We start from the raw sequence: 25,020 nt of genomic DNA, 5'->3' as shown, positions 1-25,020 counted from the left end.
TACAAAAAGGGAAAAGAGGCTATGGAAGGACAAGACTCTCCAGTGGTGGTGACCTGCAAGGTGTGTGCAATGTTTGTTTTCTTGCCTGAGAACAACATGGCCTACACCTGCAACAAGTGCAAGTTGATCACGCTGCTGGAAGTAAAAGTAAGTGGAGTGGAGTGGCGACTGTCGACCCTCCGGGAAATAAGAGAACACGAAGAGTTCTTGGACAGAATGGGGGAACTACAGCAGCAAAGGGAAGACCAGAAGCTTGAAGAGCAACAGCAAGATGAGGCAGTGGGAAATGCTGAGGTGAAGAAAAATGGAGTAGAGGATACTCCTTGGAAAAGGGTGTCAGGAGAAGAAGAACTAGATGCTACTCTGCACCAGTGGAAGCAGTGGAGCTGTGGAACCGATTCCAGGTACTTGCGGATGAGACTGGAGGACAGCCTGCAGAGGAAGAATCACAGGGGAACCTGCATGAGAGTGAGCAAGAGGCTGAAGGTCAGTCAAACAGAGGCGATGAAACCCAGGCCTACAAGAAGAAGAAGAGAAGAGTGGTAGTAGTGGGAGACTCCTTGCTGCGTGGGATCGAGACCCAAGTATGTCGCGAAGACCCGTGGACTCGCCAGGTATGTTGTCTCCCAGGAGGACATATTACAGATATGACTGAAAGGTTGCCTGCACTCATAAAGCCCACTGACAGGAATCCCTTTCTTCTCATCCATGTGGGAACAAATGATATCGCCAAGCGGAGCTACAAAGAGATCACGTCAGACTTTGAAGCTTTGGGAAGGAAACTCAAGAACTTTGGGGCCCAGATAGTTTTCTCATCCATCCTTCCAGTAGTTAGAAGAGGGATAGAAAGGGAATAAAAAATACTCCGGGTGAATGACTGGCTATGAAGGTGGTGCCGACGAGAGAGATTTGGATTCTGGGACCACGGGCTATACTTCCTGGAAGATGGGCTGTTGGCTAGGGATGGGTTGCACCTCACAAAGGATGGGAAGAATGTGTTTGGCCACAGCATGAAGAACTTCATCAGGAGGGCTTTAAACTGAATCCTGCGGGGAAGGGAGATGTAATGTTGGGGGTAACAATGGATGTAGGCGCATGCACTGCAACGGAGAGAACAGCTCTGATAGCACCCTATAATAGTCTTCAGACACATGTAGGAAGAAAGCCAGACTATGAAGCACATGGTCTTCGATGTCTATATACTAATGCCCAGAGTATGGGAAACAAACAGAACCAACTTGAACTCTTAATACAATAGGGAAATTATGACCTGATAGGTATAACTGAGACTTGGTGGGATGACTCTCATGACTGGAATACAGCAATTGAAGGATATAACTTGTTCAAAAAGAACAGGAGGAACAGAAAGGGAGGTGGGGTTGCACTGTATGTGAAAAATACATATCTCTGCACAGAAATACAGGAGGAGGAGCTTGGTAGCCCCATCGAGAGCATCTGGGTTGAAATAAATGGAGCAAAGAATAACAGGAACCTGGTGGTCGGAGTCTACTACTGGCCACCCAATCAAGGAGAAGACAAGGATGAAACTTTTGAAAAGCAAATAGCCAATGTTTTAAGGAAGCATGATGTAGTAGTAATGGGGGACTTCAATTTCCCCGATATTTGTTGGGAGACAAATTCTGCAAAACATGGCCCCTCCAGGAAATTCCTGACTTGTGTGGCGGATAACTTCCTCCTACAGAAAGTAGAGGAAGGAACTAGAGGAACGGCTATCCTTGACTTGATCCTAACCAACAGAGATGACTTAGTGGATAAAGTAGCAGTTACAGAAACTCTGGGGGAAAGCGACCATGTTGTACTTGAGTTCTTGGTTCTAAGGAGAGCAAAAGCCGAGTGTAGTCAAACGCGTACCCTGGATTTTAGGAAAGCTGATTTTAATAAACTCAGAACAATGATCAGTAAGGTCCCATGGCAAGCGACGCTAATGAGACAAGGAGTCCAAGATGGGTGGGAGCTTTTAAAAAAGGAAATTCTCAAGGCACAATCACAAGCAATTCCAACAAGAAGAAAAGGTGGAAGACAACAGAAGAAGCCAATGTGGCTTCACAAAAAGCTTAGGGATGACCTGAAAACAAAAAAGGACACATATAGGAAGTGGAAAGAAGGCCAAGTAAAGGAAGAGTACAGGCAGATAGCACAGAATTGCAGGGATGGCATCAGGAAGGCTAAAGCTGAGAATGAGCTGAGGTTAGTGAGGGATGCTAAAAACAACAAAAAGGCTTTCTTCAGCTACATGCATAGTAAAAGGCAGAGGAAAGAAATGGTGGTTCAGCTATTAAATAAGGATGGCAAAACAATAACGGATGACAAAGACAAGGCAGAGGTGCTCAATTCCTACTTTGGCTCAGTCTTCTCCCAAAAGAGGGTCTATGACCCCCCTGGCAAAGGTGAAGTACAGGCTGAAGGGGCAGGATTGCAGCTTGAGATCGATAGGCATATGGTCAAGGAACACCTAATTACTTTGAATGAGTTCAAATCTCCAGGGCCAGATGAACTGCATCCTAGAGTCATAAAGGAACTGGCAGAAGAACTCTCAGAACCGCTGTCTATTCTCTTTGAGAAATCATGGAGGACGGGGGAAGTGCCAGATGACTGGAGGAGGGCTAACGTTGTCCCTATCTTCAAAAAAGGTAAAAAGGAGGAACCTGGGAACTACAGACCAGTCAGTCTGACATCAATCCCTGGGAAAATTCTGGAGCAGATGATAAAGGAATCCATCTGGAAGCACCTTGACAACATTGCCGTGATTACTCGAAGCCAACATGGATTTGTCAAAAACAAGTCCTGCCAGACAAATCTGATCTCATTTTTTGATCAAGTAACCTCCCTTGTAGACTGTGGGAATGCTGTAGACATCATATACCTCGACTTCAGCAAAGCTTTCGACAAAGTGCCCCATGATATCCTGATGAGCAAACTAGCTCAAAGTGGGCTAGATAAAACAATGATCCAGTGGATCCACAGTTGGCTACAGAATTGGACTCAAAGAGTAGGCCCCTTCCAACCCTATTATTCTATGATTCTAATCATACCAGACTGACAACGTCACACAGCCTTGTCAATACATAATCCTTGTTGTTACTATTATACAGTTAAACTGATACGTAACAAAAAGATATTAATAACTTTTATCAAAGAGTTAAGGATGCAGAATAAAAAACTTCTGAAAATTTATCGACTGTTCATACCTTTACAGGACTTAATTTCTAAAGTGAAGATCAGTCACTCTAACTTGAACTCCCTTGCCTTGAGCTCTGATTTGTGGAAGTTGCTTTGGTTACCCAGTATTTTTGTTATACGATATTGAGGGAAAGGCACATGCATAAAAGCATGCTTTATTCTTGCATCACAGGGCTAGCATGGGTGGTGGTGGTCAGCATCAAGAGCATCACTGGGCATATGCTGAGGCCCATGCCTATGTAGGGGGTCCACTAGGGGTGCCCATTTGTTCCTGAAATGAATGAAACACGAAACGAAGCACCTTCATTTTGTTTTACATTTGCTTCTAATGAGAAACAAATGAAAATGGAGAAGTGAACAGACTGACTGAATGAAAATTATTTTGTGTAAATTCTCCCATTCATTTCTATTAGGAAGTTTTCTAAAACTGTCCAGAGATATTGCATTGCATTGCTTTGCTTAGCGAACTGATACAACCAGGGAAATTCTATAGGGAGGGAGGGATCTCAAAGTGCTGACAAGGAAGTGACAAGTGGGCATTATCTGAACACAATTCCATTTGCCACATCCCATCCCACTAGAACATCTCTTTATAATTCCCACCTCCCCTGTCTACAAATGGGAGGGGGAATTATAAAAGAGGGGCCTGCTCTACACATGTAGGCTTCCCCTGTGATTTAGACATCAAAAGACAGGCTGGATCTATATCAGCCTTCCCCAAACTGGTGTGTTCCAGATGTGTTGGACTGGAACTCCTTAATTCTCAGCCAGCATGGCCATTGGCCATGTGCTGCGGTCCAACACACACATCTGGAGGGCACCAGGTTGGGGAAGGCTGGTCTATAATGTCATGACTGCAGAATGAGAAATAAAAAATGAATGAAAAAGTAACAAAAGAGAAACAGAATAAAAGAAACAATAACAAATGGAAAACAAAATGAATGGGTGGTGAGAAATGAAACAAAAGATGAAACAAACTTTGTTTTTTCAAGGGCTCTTTCAAAGCCCCCTGATCCTCCTCTTCCTTACCTTGGTTCTGATTTACCTGCAGTGGTCAAGAAGTGACAAGAGCAAGGCAAAGGAGCAGCACCCTTGCTTCATCTTGCCCTCTCCCTCTTGGGCAATAAAACAGCCAGTTGGGGCAGTGGCAAGGAATTGGGTTCACTCAGGGAGGGGGATACTAAAGGCATCTTGCTCAAGGGTTACCCTACATTTACAGCCGACACTGATCATACATCCCAGTATTCTTGGGTCTAACCCCTGATGAAGCATGACTCAAATGAAGCCATGCCTCCATCTTGTAATGGAAAAATTTGCACCATCCAGAAGAGGTGAGGCAACAGTAATCTCTGTTCCACAGCAGGGGTGGATAAGCTGTGGTCCTCCAGATGTTGTTGGACTCAAACTCCCATCAGCCCCCACCAGCGTGGCTAATGGTCAGGAGTGCTGGCGTTGGAGTCCAACAACATCTAGAGGGCTACAGGTTTCCCATCCCCATTCTACTGTGTAAAAAAGGTTAATCTTTAACATACAGTTTAACTTCTGACTTGATCCGTTTCCAAACATAAATTATATAAAATCGTCGTGGCTTGCGCAGCAAAGCATTTCAAGGCATTCTGCTCTGGATAATTTTGCTTACATAGTTTTTCTCCTGGTATCCCACCCAAAAGGCTTACCCAAACAGCACTTTTTATTGTGGTGTGATGAAAGTCTCACATTAAACAAAGGTTAAGATCCAATCAGGCTCTTTGTTGGGATCCCACCACTTCATACACACATTGTAATGTCCCTTTGCTTCTCTGCCAACTCTGTTCTTTTAAGACTCAGATTAAACAGAATGTTTGGGTACAGCACAACTTTCCCATTATTTCCAGTATCCTGTTGACACCCAAAAAGGAGCCAGCAAGGAAGCATTGATATGGCAGAACGTTCCTGCTTGTATCATGTATAATTTCATATTTGCAGCTGCAGCAACAGAATGATGCCTTCATCCAATGAAATTCTGAGATTGGCTCTGGTATTGGTGGCTTTGGGGTGTTGTTATGTGAAGCTGATACTTTCCCCTGAAGTAAATGTGTAAATAATGCAATCCCAACATTAAAAGTCACGATCCCCATTGAACAATTGCCAAAAATGAAACCATTATTCATATAGATGGTACCATAATGGAGGATCCTTTTTCCATAGTGGCCAACCAAATGCCTCTGGAAAACCTGCACAGGCAGGACATGAGGACAATACCTCAACATTTTCAGATGGTTATCAGTCCTACCAAATGTTCAGAAAGATAAGGTGAAGCCCATAATCATGGATCTGTTATCAGCAGTGTACGTTACAGACACAAACCTCGCCTGATAACCTAGGCAGGTCAACTGCGTTGAAATAAATTATATTACTCATTTCACGTGATGGGATTTTAAGCTGCTAGTAGTCTTTTCCATACAACTGCTCCTGTAGCAGTTTTGTTGTTGTTGTTGTTGTTGTTGTTGTTGAAAAAATTGCTATTTCAATCAAAATAATCTTTTATCACATATGGAAGTAATGGGATTCAGCTTTATGGCAGATGTGAACAACTAAGATATTGTTTACCAACTAGGGACCTGGCAATGATATTGCTTTAGCCTGTATGAATGCATCTCTTTCTCTAAATAAATTTATTCTTTCTGAATTCCTTATAATTGCTATCTGTACTAAGATATCACCTACTGTTTGGGGAATCTGTCACTGTTATCAGGTTTTGTGGCAGAATCCTCGGTGTGGAACTTGATCTTTCCACATTGCCATCACTCTTTTTCCCTCCTCACATTTAAGAAGTGCCTCAATCAATTATGTTCCCCCCTCCATGGTAGCTTTGCTTCTCCTCAGTGAATTTTTTACCTTTCCAATATTTTCAATCATTTTCTCCTTCCTTCATTTTATTTCATTAAAGGGGCATGGAAGTGTCCCTTCAGTTGAGGAAATGAGCAAACAAAAACAAAAATGTTTCCACCAGTATAAGCCTAAAAACATTATATTGCTTATAAAAACAACACTGTTGAGCTAATAATTTAAAACTTGTCTGTCATGATCTACTTGATGAGGTCTACGTATGTGCCGAATGTCAAACTGATCCAATCAAAGTGTCAAGGTAGAGCTAGGGATGTTGGAGAAATCCTCCATGGACACCAGTGAGGCCGGATTCTACTGAATCCGCCCCCCCTGAAGTCCACAGAGGATCGGATCTCCTACTTGTGCCTCCAGGAGGAATCCTCACCGGCCAGATCCTCCCTGCCGGCCAGCTCCGGAGACCCAGCGATACGGCTGTCATTGTCATATCGCTGGCTGCGCGGATTGACTGAGGACACAAATGGCATCCAGGACGCCATTTGCGTCCTCAGGCAGTAGTCCCCTTCAGCTAGCGATACGGCATGGCAGCTGTATTGCTGGCACTTCGGAAACGGCCGGTGGCTCTGCAGAATTGCCGTGGAGCAGAGCCAGCCAAAGAGGATTCCGGGGGGGAGGAATGACAGGTAAGTGTTCTGCCCATCCCTAGATAGAGCAAGTTAAAAAGTTCTGAAAATTGACACATTTGGCTTTTTTACTCCCATTTTCAGACAGATATATCATTTCTTTCTTTCAGATTTTAGCAAAAACTATGGATGTACTTTATTCAGGCTTGTTGAAGAAGGCAGACCTTCATTGGTTTGGTGAAATTCTGAGCAGATGTTCAACATATATTAAGGTTTTCCTGACCCATTGAAGCCTATGGCAGTGATTGCTGGCAAGGTTATATGTTGTGCATGCTCCGCTTCATTCTGAAACTAGAATGCTGCCAGTACTCCGATGTTTGCCGGAGGATTCTGTGTTGCAGAGGGAATCTGGTGGACTCAATGTGAATTGCCATTCAAAAATCCCTTACTTCCACTGCTTCTTAATCAGGAAGCTTGAATATAGCAGCAATACAGTTATTACAGTATTCTGCCACTTGTTGTTCTAGGTAAAAGAATGCCCTTCAGTGGGAAAAAGCATACAAGACTGGAGTTAAGGCTATCAGGATCCACAAATCTAGGAAACTGGAAGCGAAGGCTGATGCTTTAACAGATGAGCTCCATGATCAGTAATGGTCACAAACTGTGCTTGCTTACAACTTCCCTTCCATGCACCTACACTTTACCTTGGTCTTTAAGGCCCAAATTCAGATGGGAAGATGGAGTGCCTGGGACCAGGAAAGAGGCTACCTATTTATGGCCTTAGAGCAGACACTAGAAGTGTCTTTTTCTGGTTTGTCCCAAGCATCACTCCAAGGTGAAGCTGACTAGGTCTCAGGGCAGAGCACACCTTGGCACAGCCTGACAACAAGTCAGACAGTGGGCTGCTGGTTGTGCCCTGGGGATAAGCCCTGGTCGCCATGCTCCCACTGCCCCTCTCACACACAACCGGCACAAAGAGGAGCCCCTCATTAAGTAGGAACCTGGATCTTGTAAGTCTCATCAACAAGCTTTCACTATCTATGAAAGCTTCTGCTATAATGTCCTGCAACCATCCCCTTGAAAGAACGGTAGGAGAGAAACTGGATTTGTCTACCTTTGGGGTCAATATAATGGCATTGACAGATATACTGTCACCTCCGTGCAATATTTTTCCAATTCCCCAAACAAATGTGGAAGGTTTATGCTGTGCCATGCTTGAAAATGATTCATGGGTCAACAGCTATAAGAACTACAGGAACTTGTGATGAAGTAACTTGCCCCAAACGCTGCCTTCAGAGTTGCCTGTTCTTAAAGAAAGAACTGTGGTTTAGGTGAACTGTTTGAATGAGTGGGGAAGGCTGATCCTCTTTGGCAATTCGGGACACCTGTGTTGAGTATTATAAAAGTCATAAGAGACTTTTGGTGTAGGGAAGAATTCATGGGAGTGGTGCAGGACCTTGTTTTTATGTTAAAGCTTTCTAAAAGAAATGCTGCTTTCATGTTGTTTATATGTTTTAAATATATATAGCCTTAGACTAGCTTGGTTATCAGGGCTCATTGGCTCATATATCCAGCAAAACACTTTGCCAGGTACTGGCTTAACCCCTAAGCTCCATCTGGAACAGTTATTGAGTCAGATTGGAAGACTGGTATAAAACCAAGACAGGCAGTCCTTTTGTGTGGAATTGTATTGATTGAAGCAGGTGTTCTAATTGGCCTGTGAGGGTCTTCTTCTCAATGGCAGCTCTTTTTGTAGAGGCTCATGAAATTCCTGGGGTGGAAGAACACTTACAAGAATCAGGCAGAACTCAGCTTGGGGAGGGGATTCGAATAAAGACCTTCCATAATCACCGGCCTTCTGAACGCCTCTACAGCTCCATGCTGTGGAGCTATGCCTCAGGCCAGACTTTGCCTGAACCAGTTTGTAACCTCAGGCTAAGATGAAGTGAACTAGGGTAGACATTCAGCTCTCAGGTTTCTCATGATAGAAAGACCAGAAATAACATAGAGAATAAGATATTAAGAGCAGCTTTTTGCTGAGCTAGACCAGTGTGGTCATAGAATCATAGAATAGTAGGGTTGGAAGGGGCCTATAAGACTGTCAAGTCCAACCCTCTGCTCAGTGCAGGAATCCAAATCAAAGCATCCCTGACAGATGGCTGTCCAGCTTCATCTTAAATGCCTCCAGTTTGGGAGAGCCCACTACCTCCCTAGTGGGGAGGTTCCATTGTTGTATTGCTCTAACAGTCAGGAAGTTTTTCCTGCTGTTCAGCCGGAATCTGGCTTCCTATAACTTGAGCCCATTATTCCGTGTCCTGCACTCTGGGATAATAGAGAAGAGATGCTGGCCTTCTTCTCTGAGACAACCTTTCAAGTCCTTGAAGAGTGCTATCATATCTCCCCTCAGTCTTCTCTTCTCAAGGCTAAACATGCCCAGTTCTTTCAGTCTCTCTTCATAGGGCTTTGTTTCCAGTCCCCTGATCATCTTTGTTGCCCTCCTCGGAACCATCTCCAGCTTGTATTCCTTCTTAAAGTGTGGTGCCCAGAACTGGACACAGTACACCAGATGAGGCCTAAACAGTGCTGAATAGAGGGGAATTAGTACTTCCTAGGATTTGGAAGCTATGGTTCTATTAATGCAGCCCAAAATAGCATTGGCCTTTTTTGCAGCCACATCACATTGTTGGCTCATATTCAGCTTGTAATCGACAACAATTCCAAGATCCTTCTTGCTTGTAGTATTGTTGAGCCAAGTATCCCCCATCTTGTAATTGTGCATTTGGTCTCTATTTCCTAGGTGCAGAACTTGGCATTTATCCCTATTAAATTTCATTCTCTTGTTTTCTGCCCAGTGCTCCAGTCTATCAAGATCACTTTGAATTTTGTTTTTGTCTTCCAAAGTATTAGCTAGGATGGACCATTCAAGGATTGGTCCATCTCCTGTAGTTTTGTCCTCTTTGATTGGTAGTGGCCCAACGCAGCAAGTCAGACACAAAGAATTCTTTTCCACCTTGCTACCTTTTTTAGAACCTTTAAGGAACCATACCCAACCTGAAGTCTTCCAGATGTTCTGGACTACTACTCCCATCAACCCTAGCCGAGGGTTGATGGGAGGTCAGGGATGATGGGAAGTCAGGGATGATGGGCGATGTAATCCAAAACATCGGGGGGACGACGACGACAACAGGTTCGGGAAGGCTGTTTTAAGGTCTTCCTGTTATAACACATGCTATCTCTGTATCACTGACCTTTGTCTACACTACAAATACAAAGACATTTGAATCCTGCACCTCTTATCATAGCCAGCCAACCTCTTAAAATATGTATGTTCTTTATTCATTCACTTAGGTCAGGGGTACAGAAATAGAGCTGTGCACAAATGGCCTCTCAAAATTCTCCAGCCTCTTTGTGGGCAGATAAATTGTGGGGGGAGGGACAATTTCACAGAATTCCTCCTAGGGGAGGAGAAATTCTCCAACAGTTTATCACAGACAGGGCTCACTATTGGCAGGGGTTGTTGCCCAGGTCCTTTCTTTTTTCCTAAGAGCTTTTGGTTTACTGCACTGCTTCTGTAGGTGGCAACAGCATCAACTGTGTTGAGGCTTCCACTTTTTTGAGGCAGAATTTTGAATTTATTTTGGTGGTATTTTTGAGCTTACCTAATCACTGTGAGGTGGCCGCGGGTGCTGTGCGTGTTTTCTCTCTCAATTACACATCTTTCCATTGTTCTGTAGCCTCCCAGGCCACCTGCACTTTCTGAACTGAAAAAGCCCCACGGGAGGAATAGAGTCATGATGTCTTCCTCGTGATGGTTTTAACTGAAGTCGGGAAGCTGAGGAGGCTACAAGCTGCCACAGAGATGACTTTACAATGACAGGACATTCATGACCACTTCTCAGCCACCTCATAAGTAAGGTAAGCACAAGAACCCCAAACTCAGCCCATAAGAATTTCCCCCAAATTTCTCCTTCTTTGAATTTCTTTTTGAAAGCAATTTCTTTTCTATCAAATTGAATGAGAATGGTCAACAAAATGTGGGAGAAATTTTCGGCACAGCACTATGTAGAACCTCTTTTAGCCTGCGGGCAAAATTCCTTTTCAGAGACGCTCTTGGGGGCTGTGTCCCACTGGTAGGCAAGCAAGGCCAAAGGCCAAAGGCCAAAGGGGTAGGGCCAAAAACAAGGAATACCAGCCAGTTTTAGTTCAAAACTCTTGCTAACAGTAACTAAGCCTTAGGAGAGGCATTTCAACCTTTTAGAATGGCAGAAAAGTATATAAAAGCTGGGAAACCACTGAAAGATAGGTAGTTGGGGGAAAGGGGGTGGGGCATGGCCTCCTGGGGAACCTGGTGGGCCAGATTGGGGCCCCTAGACACCAGATTTGGACCTCGGGCTGAATTCTGCAGCCTGGACCTTGGCCCTGATACCTAAATTTGTTACAGTTTTCTATATGTTTGTGTCACCAAACACAACCGTGAAATATTTATTTGAACGTCCTGGGTCTTTCTCATATGCATATACATGCAGAATATACCCAGATTCTGCATTCCCAACTTATCCCTCACCCACCTTCTAGGAGAGAACACAGGACTAGAAGAGGAAACTACATTTCAGTCGCTCATAGGGTGACAGGGATATGTTTTTTGGATACTCAGATTGCATAAGTTGGTAAGTAGGGTTATAAGTTAAATAAGTTTTTTTAAAAAACACATTAAGGAAATGCTGCTGTTTGTATTATGTGTGAAAATGCCCTTGCGCCATAGAACTAGCCTACTTAGCCTTAAACAGAGATCTGGTGGTCACTGCTATTTTCGGAGCCAGAAAATCGGAACTAGTATGCGTTAGCCCACAAACTATGCAGCCCTGAAATGACCATCATGTGTAAAGTTAAGGAGGCATAAAGGACCACTGAGCCTAAGTGGTATTTCAGATCTGCATGTGAAATCATTTGACGACTGTGGCATAAATGTGTGATTTGCATGTGTAAATGAGCCATCCCAGTTCAAAGAACACAGGGTGAACTTTCATATCACTGCAAACATCGGTCTGGTTCCAGACTTAGTCAGATATGTCATATAGGACTTAAGTTACTCATGACTGACTAAAGTGCTGTTGATTGCAATGGGTCTACTCTAAGTATGACAGAGAGAGCAATCCTATGGTCTCTGGGCACACATCTCAAGGACCATAGGATGGCTTGGAAACCCCCTTATGAGGCTGGAGATAGTGCTCTGACCTTGGAAGTGGGAGTCAGAGATCCGAACCCTGCCCCCTGACAGCCAGCTTGGAGACAACCATGCAGACTGTGTCTCCGAGATCAGAAAATTGACTGTGGAGAGGGGGGAAAGGGGGCATTCCAGTGGGCAGGCAGGGGAGGAGACTGGAGGGGCCTGGATACAATTTATCCTGAGCCTCCTCCAGCCTCCTTTCTTCCCCCTCCAAAGCACCCTTGCTAGGTGGGCTGAAAAGCCCACCTAGCAAAAATATAGGAGATCAGAGGACAGGGAAGCAAAGATCGACTCCACTGTTCCTCCTGCCCTGCCGGATCCTGGCAGGGCATAGGAATCTCAGAAGCATCCAAATTTGGAGGCTTCCATAGAAGGTGCAGTACTAAGTCAGGATCCAACCCAGGCCACCATGTGTTCAGTGAGTTCAAACATTCAGTTAACATTAAGAAAAGTTAAATAAACTGACTTGGATTGGTATTCTGACAGGAAAAAAAGCAAGTTCTATCTTCTCGTGCATTGTAACCTTCCTGTGATTTTCAAGAATGCATTTGCTGAGTCTTGTGAAATTATTCAGTTCTCTCGCCAGGCAGCTGTAATATCAAATACGTGGGCTATCCAATTCCTTAAAAAAAAACAAAAACAAAAAACCCTAGCAAATATAATTGCTTTGCATTTGGAATGGAAAGGCATGATGGCTTTTCAGAGTCTTGGCTCCATCTGGAGTAAAGTAGGCCTGATGGGCACTATACCCTTCTCATGATATCTGGGAAGAGCCGCCCCTGTTTTCCAGTGGCAGTTGATTCATCTTTCAGAGTGTAAATTGCAAGCGACATTTGCAAGAGATTCTTGTGGCTATTGTATCTCCACTCTTCCTGCCTGCCGGCCTGCGTAGAAAAAAGCTCAGCTTCGTAGTCCTGACATATTTTAGAAAGCTAAAACAAACACTGTTTACTTCAATATTTTGCCTTGTGCCAGCAAAACAGCAAATTGGCAGTCGGCGGTGATGAGACAGTCAGCACTAAAGCTACAGAACAGTCTGGGAAAACTACAAATATGTCAGCCCATTTTTATCTCAAATATTGGCCGACTGGGGGTGGGAATTCCCCAACATTGCTTTTCAATTGGCTTCTTTGTCACCCACTGTTATTCAACAGTATTTGAATTGTTTGTTGGATATGGGGTGATATGTAGCATTGAAGTTCAATTTTTCTGTAATTTCAATGTGATTTATATTCAAATCTAAAACTGTAATAGTTATGGAAAGAAGCAGTTCAATCCTAAACTAGATACCTCATTTTCCATTCCTTTATTGGGGGTGGGGGGTCACTCTGCCTTGCATTTCTCCTGAATTCCATATAACAAGAACCCTTTGGAGGCATTCTCCCCTCATGTGATACAATTTCCTACGGGACAGTGGGCCAAGGCCAAGTCATGTCATTGCTGGCCCTGTGATGGATGGGGGATCCATGCAATGAGAGGAGGAAAGGTTTGAAGAGAAGATCCCGTTCCCCTTGTGATTTAGTCTCTGGTCAAATCCACAAAAAGCTTAGGAGAATTCCTAAATTAATTCTGGAATTGGAACATGTGCCATTCCCCCATTTGCAGGATTATTCAGTTCCTTTAGTTTGGGGTGGTGAACTTTTTTCTGTCTAGGAGCTTTTCTACATGAGGCTGTTAATCTGCTGTATCTACTTTCAGATTTGTCGCAGAATTGAGATCCGAGCACTACATGAGGAGTGTTTCCTTTCCTGCTTTTCTGCTACATGACCTCTAGATGGCACTGTGGTATAGAGGAATAGTGCAAATACACAAGGAAATTGAGCTTTCTTTCACAATTGCCACATTGTCCCTGCTCTAAAGAAACTCGGAAAGTGCTGGTTAGACATAGAAGTGAAGCTGGAGGGTCACGCCGTTGTCTAAACAACCCATAAACAACCATGAGTGGGAATGATGAGCACACAATAAATGGTTAAAAAAGTCGCATCTCAGCAATTGGCAGGGCTGAACTTAGCTGTGGGCAGAGCCACCCCATTTTCTCTCTCTTTTTGATTGATTACATTTATATCCTGCCTTTTCCCCTCCTTAAGGAACCCAAGGCAGCGTACATAATCCTCCTCCTCTCCATTTTATCCTCACAACAACCTTGTGAGGTAGGTTGGGCTGTGAGTCTGTGACTGGCCCAAAGTCACCCAGTGAGCTTCCATGGCTGAGTAAGGACTAGAACCTGGATCTCCCAGCTCCCAGTCCAACACTCTTGCCGCTACATCACACTGGCCCCTTTTTGCCATCCTTTTTTCTGTCTCTTGTTCTGAAACACCCATTTCTCCCTCTCTTTCTATCACTTCCTTCACTCTCTCTTTCTCCCCATCTGCATTGGGTTGCCAGGAGTTGGATGGATCACTCTTGCCAGAGATATGAATTGACTGCTGATGTCTGCTGATTCAATACATTCAGTAGATGACATGAGAGCCCTAAGTAATAATGTAGTCACAGGATGTGCTGGAATTCACATGGCAGAAAAAATGCACAAGAACACAGCACTATATGGCCCTCTCTTACTTTACACATCCCAGCGTACACCAAGACAGGGTGTTTTGGTGCATCTCTTTCTACTATACGAACTTCTAGTCCCAACACTTTCTATGGCTACATTATTTCTTAAGAGTCATGCAGCCTACTGCATACATTGACTCAGCACCAGACATTCCCTCCCTCTGCCCCCTGCCCCCCAAATTCTGGCTGGGATCTTAACAGGGACAGACGTTCCACTCATGAATCTTTAGATCACATCTTCTTGGTCAGGAGTGGGGTACCTCTTTCAGTCTGTGGTCTAAATTCAATTTCAGAGAAGCTCTTGGGGGCGGATGGTGGGGGACACATGGGCAGGACCAAAGGCAAAGGGGCAGGGCCAGAGGCAAAAGACAAGGGGCTAAACATACAAAAAATGCCAGCATATTGTAGCTTAAAGTCCTTCCTGCCAGTAACTAAGCCTGAAGAGAGGCATTTCAACCTTTTAGAATGGGTGAGACATTCAAAAAAGCTGGGAAACCACCAAATGATTAATGGTAGGGGAAAGGAGGTGTGGCCCTCTGGGCAACAATAGATGGTCAGATTGGGTCCCCAGGAGGGCCAGATTGGGTCCCCAGGAGGGTCAGATTTGCTTCTCCCCCCAGGCCTGAGCTTCCCCATCCCTGTTTCAGGGGGACATTCTCTTCTGTTACTCAATCCACTTTCTGTCTTTGGCAATCTGGAAAACACAGAGTATTGCAGTCTCTGGAGCTGTCTGTGTGACATGACAGCCCATCGTGGGTAATGCAGCCTTGCCATGGGTTATGTCACATGTGGGGCATGTGCATCCACCATTTTGAATATGCAGCCCCCACTTCCTGGCTGTCGTGTCATGCGAACCCCATGAGTGTGGGTTATGTGAGGGTTAAACAACCCTCACATAATCTACGGACTGTTTTCAGGTTATGTGAGGGTTGCTTTCCTCTCACTTAACCAATGCTCACTGGGTTCACATTAGGGTTGGCGGAGAATTTCTCCCCGAAACTTTGGGGGGCCGAGCGCCAACATGTTCGGCCCCCCGAACAAGTTCCGGGGAGAAATCCTTCAACCCCCCCCACCCCCCGCACCCCCTCCCCGGGATGGGACTTACCTTCGCCGAATGTCCCTCCCGGCGGCGGGTCCGGCCGGCAGTTCGGCGGGTGTTCGAGCGGGGCGGGAGCGGCAGCCGGTCTTTCGACTGGCTGCCGCCGCCGCCATTGCAATAAAAGAAAAAAAAAACACGCCCCCTGATAGGCTACGTGACGATTCACGTAGCCTATCACGGCTAGATTTGCAAAGTCAGCCGTGATAGGCTACGTCAATCGTCACGGGTGACTTAAAAAAAAAAAAAGTGTGTACAGATAATGGTGGCCCCCATAGGAAGCCGCCATTCCCGTTCCTTATTTGGTCGCTGTAGTCTACGTAAATCTTTACGTAGACTACGGCGAAAATAAGGGCAACGCTATTTGCGTTGCCCTTATTTTCACCGTAGTCTACGTAAACATTTACGTAGACTACAGCGACTAAATAAGGAACGCGAATGGCGGCTCCCTATGGGGGCCAACCTTAGCGTACGCGCTTTTTTTTTTTTTTAAAGTCACCTGTGATAGGCTACGTGACGATTGACGTAGCCTATCACGGCTGACTTTGCAGATCTAGCCGTGATAGGCTATGTGAATCGTCACGTAGCCTATCAGGGGGCGTTTTTTTTTTTTTAAGTTTTTTTTAAACTTTCGCGTTCGTGGCCGGGCGAGGCGGGAAGCCTCCTCCCCGGCCTGAATTTCGGCCGGGGCGAGGTGGGAAGCCTCCCCCCAGCCTGAATTTCAGCCGGGCCAAGGCGGGAAGCCTCCTCCCCCCGGCCTGAACTTCGCGGGGGGAGCAGCGAAGCGCCTCCCCCCCACCGCGAACGTCCTTCGAGGACAGGTAAGGGACTTTAGTCCACCCCTAGTTCACATAGCAGTTGCATATGCAAACTGGGATCTGCACATTATGCCATGGCTCATCATGGATTAAATAACCCACAACAAGCCATGGTGTGTCATCTGAACTCAGTCACTGGGTTGTATCTAGAAGGGCCATTCCATTCATGGAAGGCACCAGGATCCAGCAGAGGCTCCATCCTGGAGGAAGAGGAAGGCTTGGCCATCTTTGCTAATTTCTTTTCAGCCTCCTGTGTCACCTCTCATGCTGCTCCAAAGGGTCTCCCGGCTCTCCAGGATAGCTTTTCAGGAAGCATGGGAAACTGCAGGTGGAAAGAGGAATTGTGAAGATTGCCTTCCCACTCCGTTCCTGCAGCACTTGTGGGACTCCACTAATCACTACTCTGGATCCAACTCACTTGCCTCATTAAATAGCAAAGGGTTGGTTTTATAGCACGACACACTTACAAAGAATTAGATTGATAAATGCCATCTCCTTATCCCCGCTCCCCCCCTCAAATAAACATACAGATTTTTTTTTTAATAAAGAAGGTTGAATGACATTATTGAAAGCAACAGCTACTGTTGCCTCTTTGATTATAACAACACAAAGCTCCAGAGTGAAGAATGAAGAAAGGAGGCATTTAAATAACATCATTAAGGATATCATTAAAAGCTAGCTATTACCGAACAGGTGCAAAATTGTTAAATTGATGCTAATGACAGCAACAGTGAATGTTACCACCTATCTAACTAACATGCTTGCACTGTGTGTGCTATTTGGGGAACTGCATCTTATATACGCACATGAAAGTGAAACCAAGGATTATAAATTAAAGAGTAGCAAGCATTCATCTCCAGAACAGTAGAAGCCCTTTCTATGAAGAAAGGAAGAAAACACCCCCCCCCCAAGTTCTATCACATCATTAAGCTCCACATTTTTTTAGCTTCAGGCTAATTAGTATCCTGACTATCTTTTAAGATCTGATCCAATTAAAAGCAGATGGTAAATATGTCCTTAGAAGAAGACAGTGAATATTAACCAAGAATTGTGGAATGTGCTGCCTTCAAGAAACACATCTTTGCTTTCTAAGAATGCGGCCTACTATGCTACCCGGTTCTTATGTATGACATTTCCTTGCTATAGCTTTATTTAGTTAAAACACTTCTATCCTACATTTCAATACAAAATGTTCAAGGAAGCCAACAAGAAGAAATGCCCTCACCCGGCGCCAGCTTGTCTGGCTAAAAGGGGGGGGGCATTGCGGGCGGGTGGGGTGACATGACTCAGGGGCCTTTGATTGGTGCACCCTAGGGATGGCGGAGAATTTCTCCCCGAAACTTTGGGGGGCCGAGCGCCAACGTGTTCGGCCCCCCAAACAAGTTTCGGGGAGAAATCCTCCGCCCCCCCCGCCCCCCCCGGGATGGGACTTACCTTCGCCGAATGTCCCTCCCGGCGGCGGGTCCGGCCGGCGGTTCGGTGGGTGTTCGTGCGGGGCGGGAGCGGCAGCCGGTCTTTCGACCGGCTGCCGCCGCCGCCATTCCAATCAAAGAAAAAAAAAAAAACGCCCCCGTGATAGGCTACGTGATGATTAACGTAGCCTATCACGGCTAGATTTGCAAAGTCAGCCGTGATATGCTACGTAAATCATCACGTAGCCTATCACGGGTGACTTTAAAAAAAAAAAAAAAGCGCGTACGGATAATGGCGGCCCCCATAGGGAGCCACCATTCCCGTTCCTTATTTGGTCGCTGTAGTCTACGTAAAGATTTACGTAGACTACAGCGACCAAATAAGGAACGCGAATGGCGGCTCCCTATGGGGGCCGCCATTAGCGTACGCGCTTTTTTTTTTAAAAGTCTCCCGTGATAGGCTACGTGATGATTAACGTAGCCTATCATGACTGACTTTGCAGATCTAGCAGTGATAGGCTACGTTAATCGTCACGTAGCCTATCACGGGGGCGGTTTTTTTTTTAAAAATAACCTTTCGAGTTTGCGGCTGTGCGAGGCGGGAAGCCTCCTCCCCAGCCTGAATTTCGGCCGGGCGAGGCGGGAAGCCTCCCCCCCGGCCTGAATTTCGGCCGGGGCGAGGCGGGAAGCCTCCCCCCCCGGCCTGAACTTCGCGGGGGGAGCAGCGAAGCGCCTCCCCCCCAACACGAACAAGCTTCGACGAAAGGTAAGTGACTTTCGTCCACCCCTACCCCAGTGGCACCACCATGCAAGGAGGGGCAGGCTGAGTTGCCTTAAACTCAGCCCCCTTCTCAAACTCAGCTCTCTGGCTCAACGCAGCTCCCTCCCACCCTCCCCTAAGCAGTGTGGGTTTATTACCGGTTGCCCTTTGGGAATCATGCAGGAATTTTTTGGCTCACAGTTTGATTAGCCTATTACTGTGCATCTTTTTTGCCTACGTCACACTGTTTTGCGGGTCGAGTGTGTCCTGTAAGGGAATATGGTCTTTATCATCGGTCACATTCCAGTTGGCGGCTAGGATGGGCAAAACAGGAAAGTAGGGATGGTGTGCATGCAGAGGCACCTTATGGTGACAGGTGACGCCTGAGGCCCCCTGAACGGGTTGTGCGGCTCAGCGGGGGGATAAGGGTTGCCTGGGAGACCAACCCTACTCACTCACCCAGGTGTTTCGCGGCACCGGGTTGGGGGTGACACCAGAAAGTCTACCTCCCCCAGAAGGGGCAGTCCAGAGGGATGGTGAGATCACCGTCACCCCTCAGGCTGGGTATGTTTTCGCCCAAGAAGTGCCAGCTAGCCGCTGACACAGTTAGATGCCCGTCCTAGTTACCCCTTTGCAGCTATTTCAATAAATGTGGCCCAATTTTCAACCCAAGCTTGTTGTCTGCGTCTTCTTTAACCCATCTCCGCTCGCAATGATAAAATAATAAAAACAATAACCCCATAGACATGCCTTACATGTTCAGGTAGCTGCTTGGCCCAAGCACCCACCATGGACGCTGGTCTTGGGCACCCCGCAGTGGGGAGCTGGGTCTGGGAGCCTCCCACCTACATACCACCACTTCGGGGCATTGTGGAAAAGGTTACATTCCATCCAGGGGCCACCTGATATAGGAGGGAGCTCACCTTGCTAGCGGTGCTGACCATAAACTATAATCAAACATATACAAGACAGCAAAATCATAGTAGATCCACCAGTAAAACAGAGAGGTAAAAGTTCTGGGCAACCCTAAAAATGCTTACTCAAGAGTCCTGTCATGTTGTATGGGTAAAGATTAGAAGATGGTAAATATAAACAATTTTGTACAACATGGATATTTAAACTGTTGTGATACTATTATAACATTTTCCTAACATGAAAATGCTTTGGTACAGAAGATTTAATTGAAGACACTTTTTGGTATTTAATTTAGCTTAATCATTAGACTGAAGATAGTTCCTAAGTTAGCATCTATGAGAATAAATAGTTCACTTTTCGTGGTGTGCACCCAGGCATATCATGTCAGAATTCAGTGATGGGGGACAAAAGAGATTTATTGGGGAAGAGGCATCAAAGTTCAAAGGTCTAATGGTTAAATTGCAAAACAGCAGCATATTTATTAGGATCATTTGTTATTGTGTTCTTTTAAAAAACTCCCAGTAAATATAACTATTACGTTTTTGTAATGAGGACGATTATGAACACAGGGCAAAAAGTCACTGTTTTATGAACATGAAGCTGTTTGAAGAGAAATTTGGAAGAGGAATCTTTGACTAGCTTTAGGCTCCAGTTCAGAAAAATATGGGTGCATGTGTCAACGGTGTGTTTCTTTTCTCCAGTTGAAATTGTCCTTAACTGCATTGGTTCTAATGAGCTGTGATCTCAGGATTGCAAAGTTAACAACCTATCTAGAACCTGCCTTGTTTTTGCTTTTTAAAATGGATTTGACATCATTTTTGGTTTTGAACCCATTTAGCTTTTTGAGTATATCCAGCATAATGAATACACACAGTCGATCCACAATTGGTCCCAATGACTTTAATGGGACAAATTAAACACAAGTTTAGCTTTTGTTAATCCATTAGCTGTGTGATAGGAGAACTCTTTCCTTTCATACGTTGCCAGTGGAGTAGCAACCAATTCATGTGATCAGTTGAAATGAGAGATACCACTTGATATAGTCACTTCTAATTGACAGGAATAGTATCCACATGATATGAAAACTCCATGTGTGATAGCTGATCTGTAAAACCCATTCTAGTCAGCCAAACTATCAGTTTGTACTTATAGTTATCACATGATGAATACAGTCATTGTGAAATGAATCATTGTAAGTAGTGAGAGTTTTGTTATTTTTCTTCTTCCTTTCCATGGGAACAGAGATTAGAGTGATGAAGTCAGCATTTCTCCTTTTGAAACATCTTCCTTTTCTATAGTTTTAGATGTCTGTGTGTAGACATTCTGAATACACAGATGACATAGAACTGACTTCTATTCAGGGTTCCTGCCAAACAGCCATACACTCTTCCAGGATCCTCTATTTCATTTTATGTCCCTGCCCCCAGTTCTCCATTTTTCTTTTTCAAGTGACACTCAACCTTCCATGGCTACTGAGCATGCTCGGTCCTCATTGGGTAGTTCTTTGGTAGGATATTCTGCCTCCTTAGGGTTAAAAAAAGAGTTGTACTTCTGAAAATCTTGGGGGTTCCCACAGGCATGCTGATGTCTCCCTCTTGTTTTTCAGTAACCCCATTTGGGCTCTAATCCTATCAGCACTCTCCACCTGAGTTCACTAGCAGAGGGAATTTTGTTGGCAACCCTAGATCTCCACAAAACATACAAAATGCACAAGTTCAGAAACAAATTCATTCAGTCTTCCCCAAGCTGGTGCCCTCCAGTTGTTTGGGACTTGAACTCCCATCAAGCCTAGCAAGTGTAACCAATGGTCAGGAATGCTGGGAGTTGTGGTTCTAAACATCTAGAAGGCACCAGGTTGGGGGAAGGCTGAATTAAATTAACCATGCAATTTTCCCATGTCTCTCCTGCATCATGCCTGAAGGAGAAGGTTGTCAAATGAAGAGATAGCTAATGATTACTCAAGAAAAGATACAAAATAGCAATGATTTGGAAGAAGCAAAGTGAAGAGCAGTTTGCCTACCATAACAGCCACTTTTGCCAAGTCCACTTATTCCAGGTCCAGTGAATCCCGGGCTACAATAACAGCCTTGGACTCCATTACGAACTTCACATTTTGCATGCTCATGGCATGGGTTGGTGCAGTTCTGGGAGGAGTAGCTACTGTCCCACAGGGTGGACATGAACACTAAATGGAATTAAAAACAAACATTAGTTTTGCATTTGTAGATGTGTACTGAGTTCTAAAACTAGTTCTTGCAAACCTGGTTGTGATGTTATTGGCATGATCTTGAGAAAAGTCCCCCAAACTAGTTACTGAATAAGGCACATGCTCTAAAACAGAAACCCAACTCTAGTCTAAAAATATTTACATATAATTTAAGCTTATTTGGACATGACAATTAAGTTTTTATGCCTATGGATCCATCTGACTCACCTTAAGGTGCATTCAGCAAACACAAAAATGGTGTACACCAAAGGGGGAAAAGTACTCAATGATTTTGAAACTACTTTTTTCCTATAACTAATTAGAAGTACTTCTTTTCTGTAATGATATAACCACATGGAAGAGCATACCTTCATGAACTGGCAATATCATTTTTGAAACACTTTACCAGTTTTACCAGACTATGGCATGATCTAGAGAAGCAAATAGATCAAGCACTTGGGCCTTTCTTCTGGGGTTGGGTCATGGACCACAAACATTTATTTAGATTCTCCTTAGATCTCGTGATTGTCATCAGGATCTGTGTCACCAACACAGGGGACTGGAAACAAAGCCCTTGAGGAGGAGAGACTGAAAGAACTGGGCATGTTTCGCCTTGAGAAGAGAAGACTAAGGGGAGATACGATAGCGCTGTTCAAGTACTTGAAAGGTTGTCACAGAGAGGAAGGCCAGGATCTCTTCTCCATCATCCCAGAATGCAGGACACGGAATAATGGGTTCAAGTTACAGGCAGCCAGATTCCAGCTGAACATCAGGAAAAACTTCCTGACTGTTATATGACAATGGAACCAATTATCTAGGGAGGTAGTGGACTCTCCCACACTGGAGGCATTCAAGATGAGGCTGGACAGCCATCTGTCAGGGATGCTTTGACTTGGATTCCTGCATTGAGCAGGGGGTTGGATTCGATGGCCTTGTAGGCCCCTTCCAACCCTACTATTCTATGATTCTATGAACATTCATTTTTCTAAAGTAGCAACCTATATTACTATTTTATGCAAGTCACTCTGAGAATTGTTTTTGTTTTGCTAAAGAATGGCAAATATATTTTCTTAATTAAGACAAAGAAAAAGGAAGATCAGCTCAATCCAAAGTAATCTGAAACATGTTTACCCTATGAGTTCAGTGGGATTCTCTAGTAAGTGGTTTTAGGACTGCACCTAAATTTCAGAAAATGATCAGCTAGGACCAATTTGTACAGGTTAGTAAAGCTGAATGACTCACTAATAGACCTGTATATCACTTCAGTCCTAATGTTACAAGTCTAAGATTAATTACTGCAGGAAAAATAGAAGCTGCTTTCTATGAATAATAATGACCAAAAATAATATTTTAAAGGTTAAGATTAAACAACTTGGTAAATATATAATTCAGTTTTGTTCGCGTCCTCTGTTGTATTATGCATTATTAATGTATTTCTTTCCCACAGAGAACTTCTTAAGTTTAAAAAAAAAAAAATCTGGCCATTGATTTGCAGGATGTGGCTTTGCTTTGACAAATTGGATAACATTCACTTTGCAAAGTTTTACTACATTAGCATTTTTATCTTTTCAAGGTACAATCAGAATTTACTTAAACCAGTGGGATTCTTGCCATCAACTTCAGTGAGAAGTGGTTTGAATACTCAGTTTCTTCAGCCACTGGAGTTTCTCTGCTGAAAGGGAGTTGTCAAATCCAGCAACTGGACATCTGAAGGGCTTTAATTATAATAACCTCCACACTGTCTCTCCCTCTCCCTTTTCCAAGGCCTGTCTGCCCCAGTTTTCTTTCCCACCTCCACCTTACTCTTAACCTTCATTCTAAAAATAACATTACATACCTAGTAGCAGGAGAAGTTTCATGGGTGGTGCTTCTCTGAAATGTTCAATCTTAAGTCCCCTTGTAACAAACAAACCAGTGCTTTTGGAGAATGTATGATCATGTGCAAAACGTCCACGCATGTCCATTAGAAGAGTGAAATCCCAGAAAAAAATGCTGCTCTTATGCTGTCATTTGCCTTTGGCTATGCGCCTCCAAATACTTTAAGGGAAGGACAAGGTAGATGCAAATGATGAAGAACAAATCAGTCGGGAGGGAAAAGAAAGGAATTATGTAATTCCTCATAAAGAAGATGAAGGAATGTCAGTAAGGACAGGGGTGGAGCAAGAGACACACATGAGCACAGAATATGAGTGGATACAGTGTTGAAGACCAAGATCAGATTTAAAGAGAACACAGAGAAAGAACTGTAGAGCAGTGGAGCAAAGGTTTGAGATTAGCACACTGGATGGAGATCACCTCGTTCTTGGCAGGATGTGGAGAACAGACTAGGAATAAAAATGGGTAAATGGAGGCAAAGCTGTTGCCCCAGCATCCCATCACCCTTGTCTGCAGGTGGTTGAGCACATCAGAGCTCTAGCATCCCAAAAGGAGTTGTGAAATGTGTGTTTGCTTCTGTGCTGTGTGTTGACTGCTTCTCTCAGTTATCCAGGATGTTCTAGTTGCTCTGTGAATTTCTGTCACTTTAAGAGCAGCAGCACAAGAAGGAGGCACAGGAAATCCACCAAGATTGCTTTTGTGTGGAAAACAAAGATATAAAGCTGTGGGAGGAAGGAGGCAGGAAACTGAATGTGCAACAAGGAATTTCAGGGCCAGGGCAGGGAAGCTTAAGCAGGGAGGTACGTGGCAAAACCCTAAAAGGGGTGATGTAATAATAATTAGAGGATGAAAGGAGTGGCAAAGAATATTTTTTGGGGGGCGGGGATTGAAGAATTTACCTACATCTAACAGAAACTGGAGAAAAATAATGCAAATGCCCTCTCTCTCTCTCTCTCTCTCTCTCTCAGATAGACTTTATTTCTTACTATAGTCTATTTGGTGTGTGTTGCTTGAATGTTTGCTGTAAAGCTTTTTGAGCAGAGCAATCCTATACATGGCTACTCAGATATCAGTGCCTGTGAGTTCAATGGTGCTGACTCCCAGGTAAGTCGGTAGAAGATTGCAACTTAGGGTGCAATCCTATCGAGATAGGTGGCTGCCTCTGAACTCAGAGGCAACTGCCTATCCTAAGCAAGGCAGGAGAAGCACGGAGGGGATCATTCCCTCTGCGCTTCTCCTGCCCTGCTTTTTTGGCTAGACAGCTGATTGCGGATGTCTAGCCGCAGGCGTATGGAGCAGGGGAGGAGGCTGCTGTATGACACATTGGATGTGTCATACATGCAGCTACACCCTCCCTGCCTCGGAATGCTCCCAGCCACACCCTTTTTCGGCTGCTCTGCTCTCGTCTTGTGAACCTCTTCCCTCCAATTCCATCAGCCACAAAGGTATCCCCAAACAATAGGCCAGGAAACTGTGTTTATTTGTATGAACAGGAAAGATGGTATTAC

The 25,020-nt window shown here is 44.6% G+C and overlaps 1 protein-coding gene across 1 annotated transcript in view; it reads right to left on the bottom strand.

Moving 5' to 3' along the window:
• Nucleotides 1-24,166, bottom strand: part of ADGRL4 (adhesion G protein-coupled receptor L4) — a 170,949-nt gene extending 146,783 nt beyond the window's left edge. Inside the window, exons 1-2 of the mRNA XM_084852118.1 lie at nucleotides 23,475-24,166; nucleotides 21,452-21,616 (exon numbers count right to left, since the gene is read on the bottom strand). Coding sequence (XP_084708244.1) covers nucleotides 21,452-21,616; nucleotides 23,475-23,601 — 292 coding nt within the window. The 5' untranslated portion in view covers nucleotides 23,602-24,166. The remainder of the gene's footprint in view (nucleotides 1-21,451; nucleotides 21,617-23,474) is intronic.
• Nucleotides 24,167-25,020: the final 854 nt, after the last annotated feature.

Source organism: Heloderma suspectum, chromosome 4, assembly GCF_057233095.1.
Source record: "Heloderma suspectum isolate Gila_16-S chromosome 4, 16-S_ref, whole genome shotgun sequence".
In the NCBI taxonomy this organism is placed as follows: domain Eukaryota; kingdom Metazoa; phylum Chordata; class Lepidosauria; order Squamata; family Helodermatidae; genus Heloderma; species Heloderma suspectum.
Note: the sequence above shows the minus strand (reverse complement) of the source record. Positions and strands in the feature narration are given on the sequence as shown.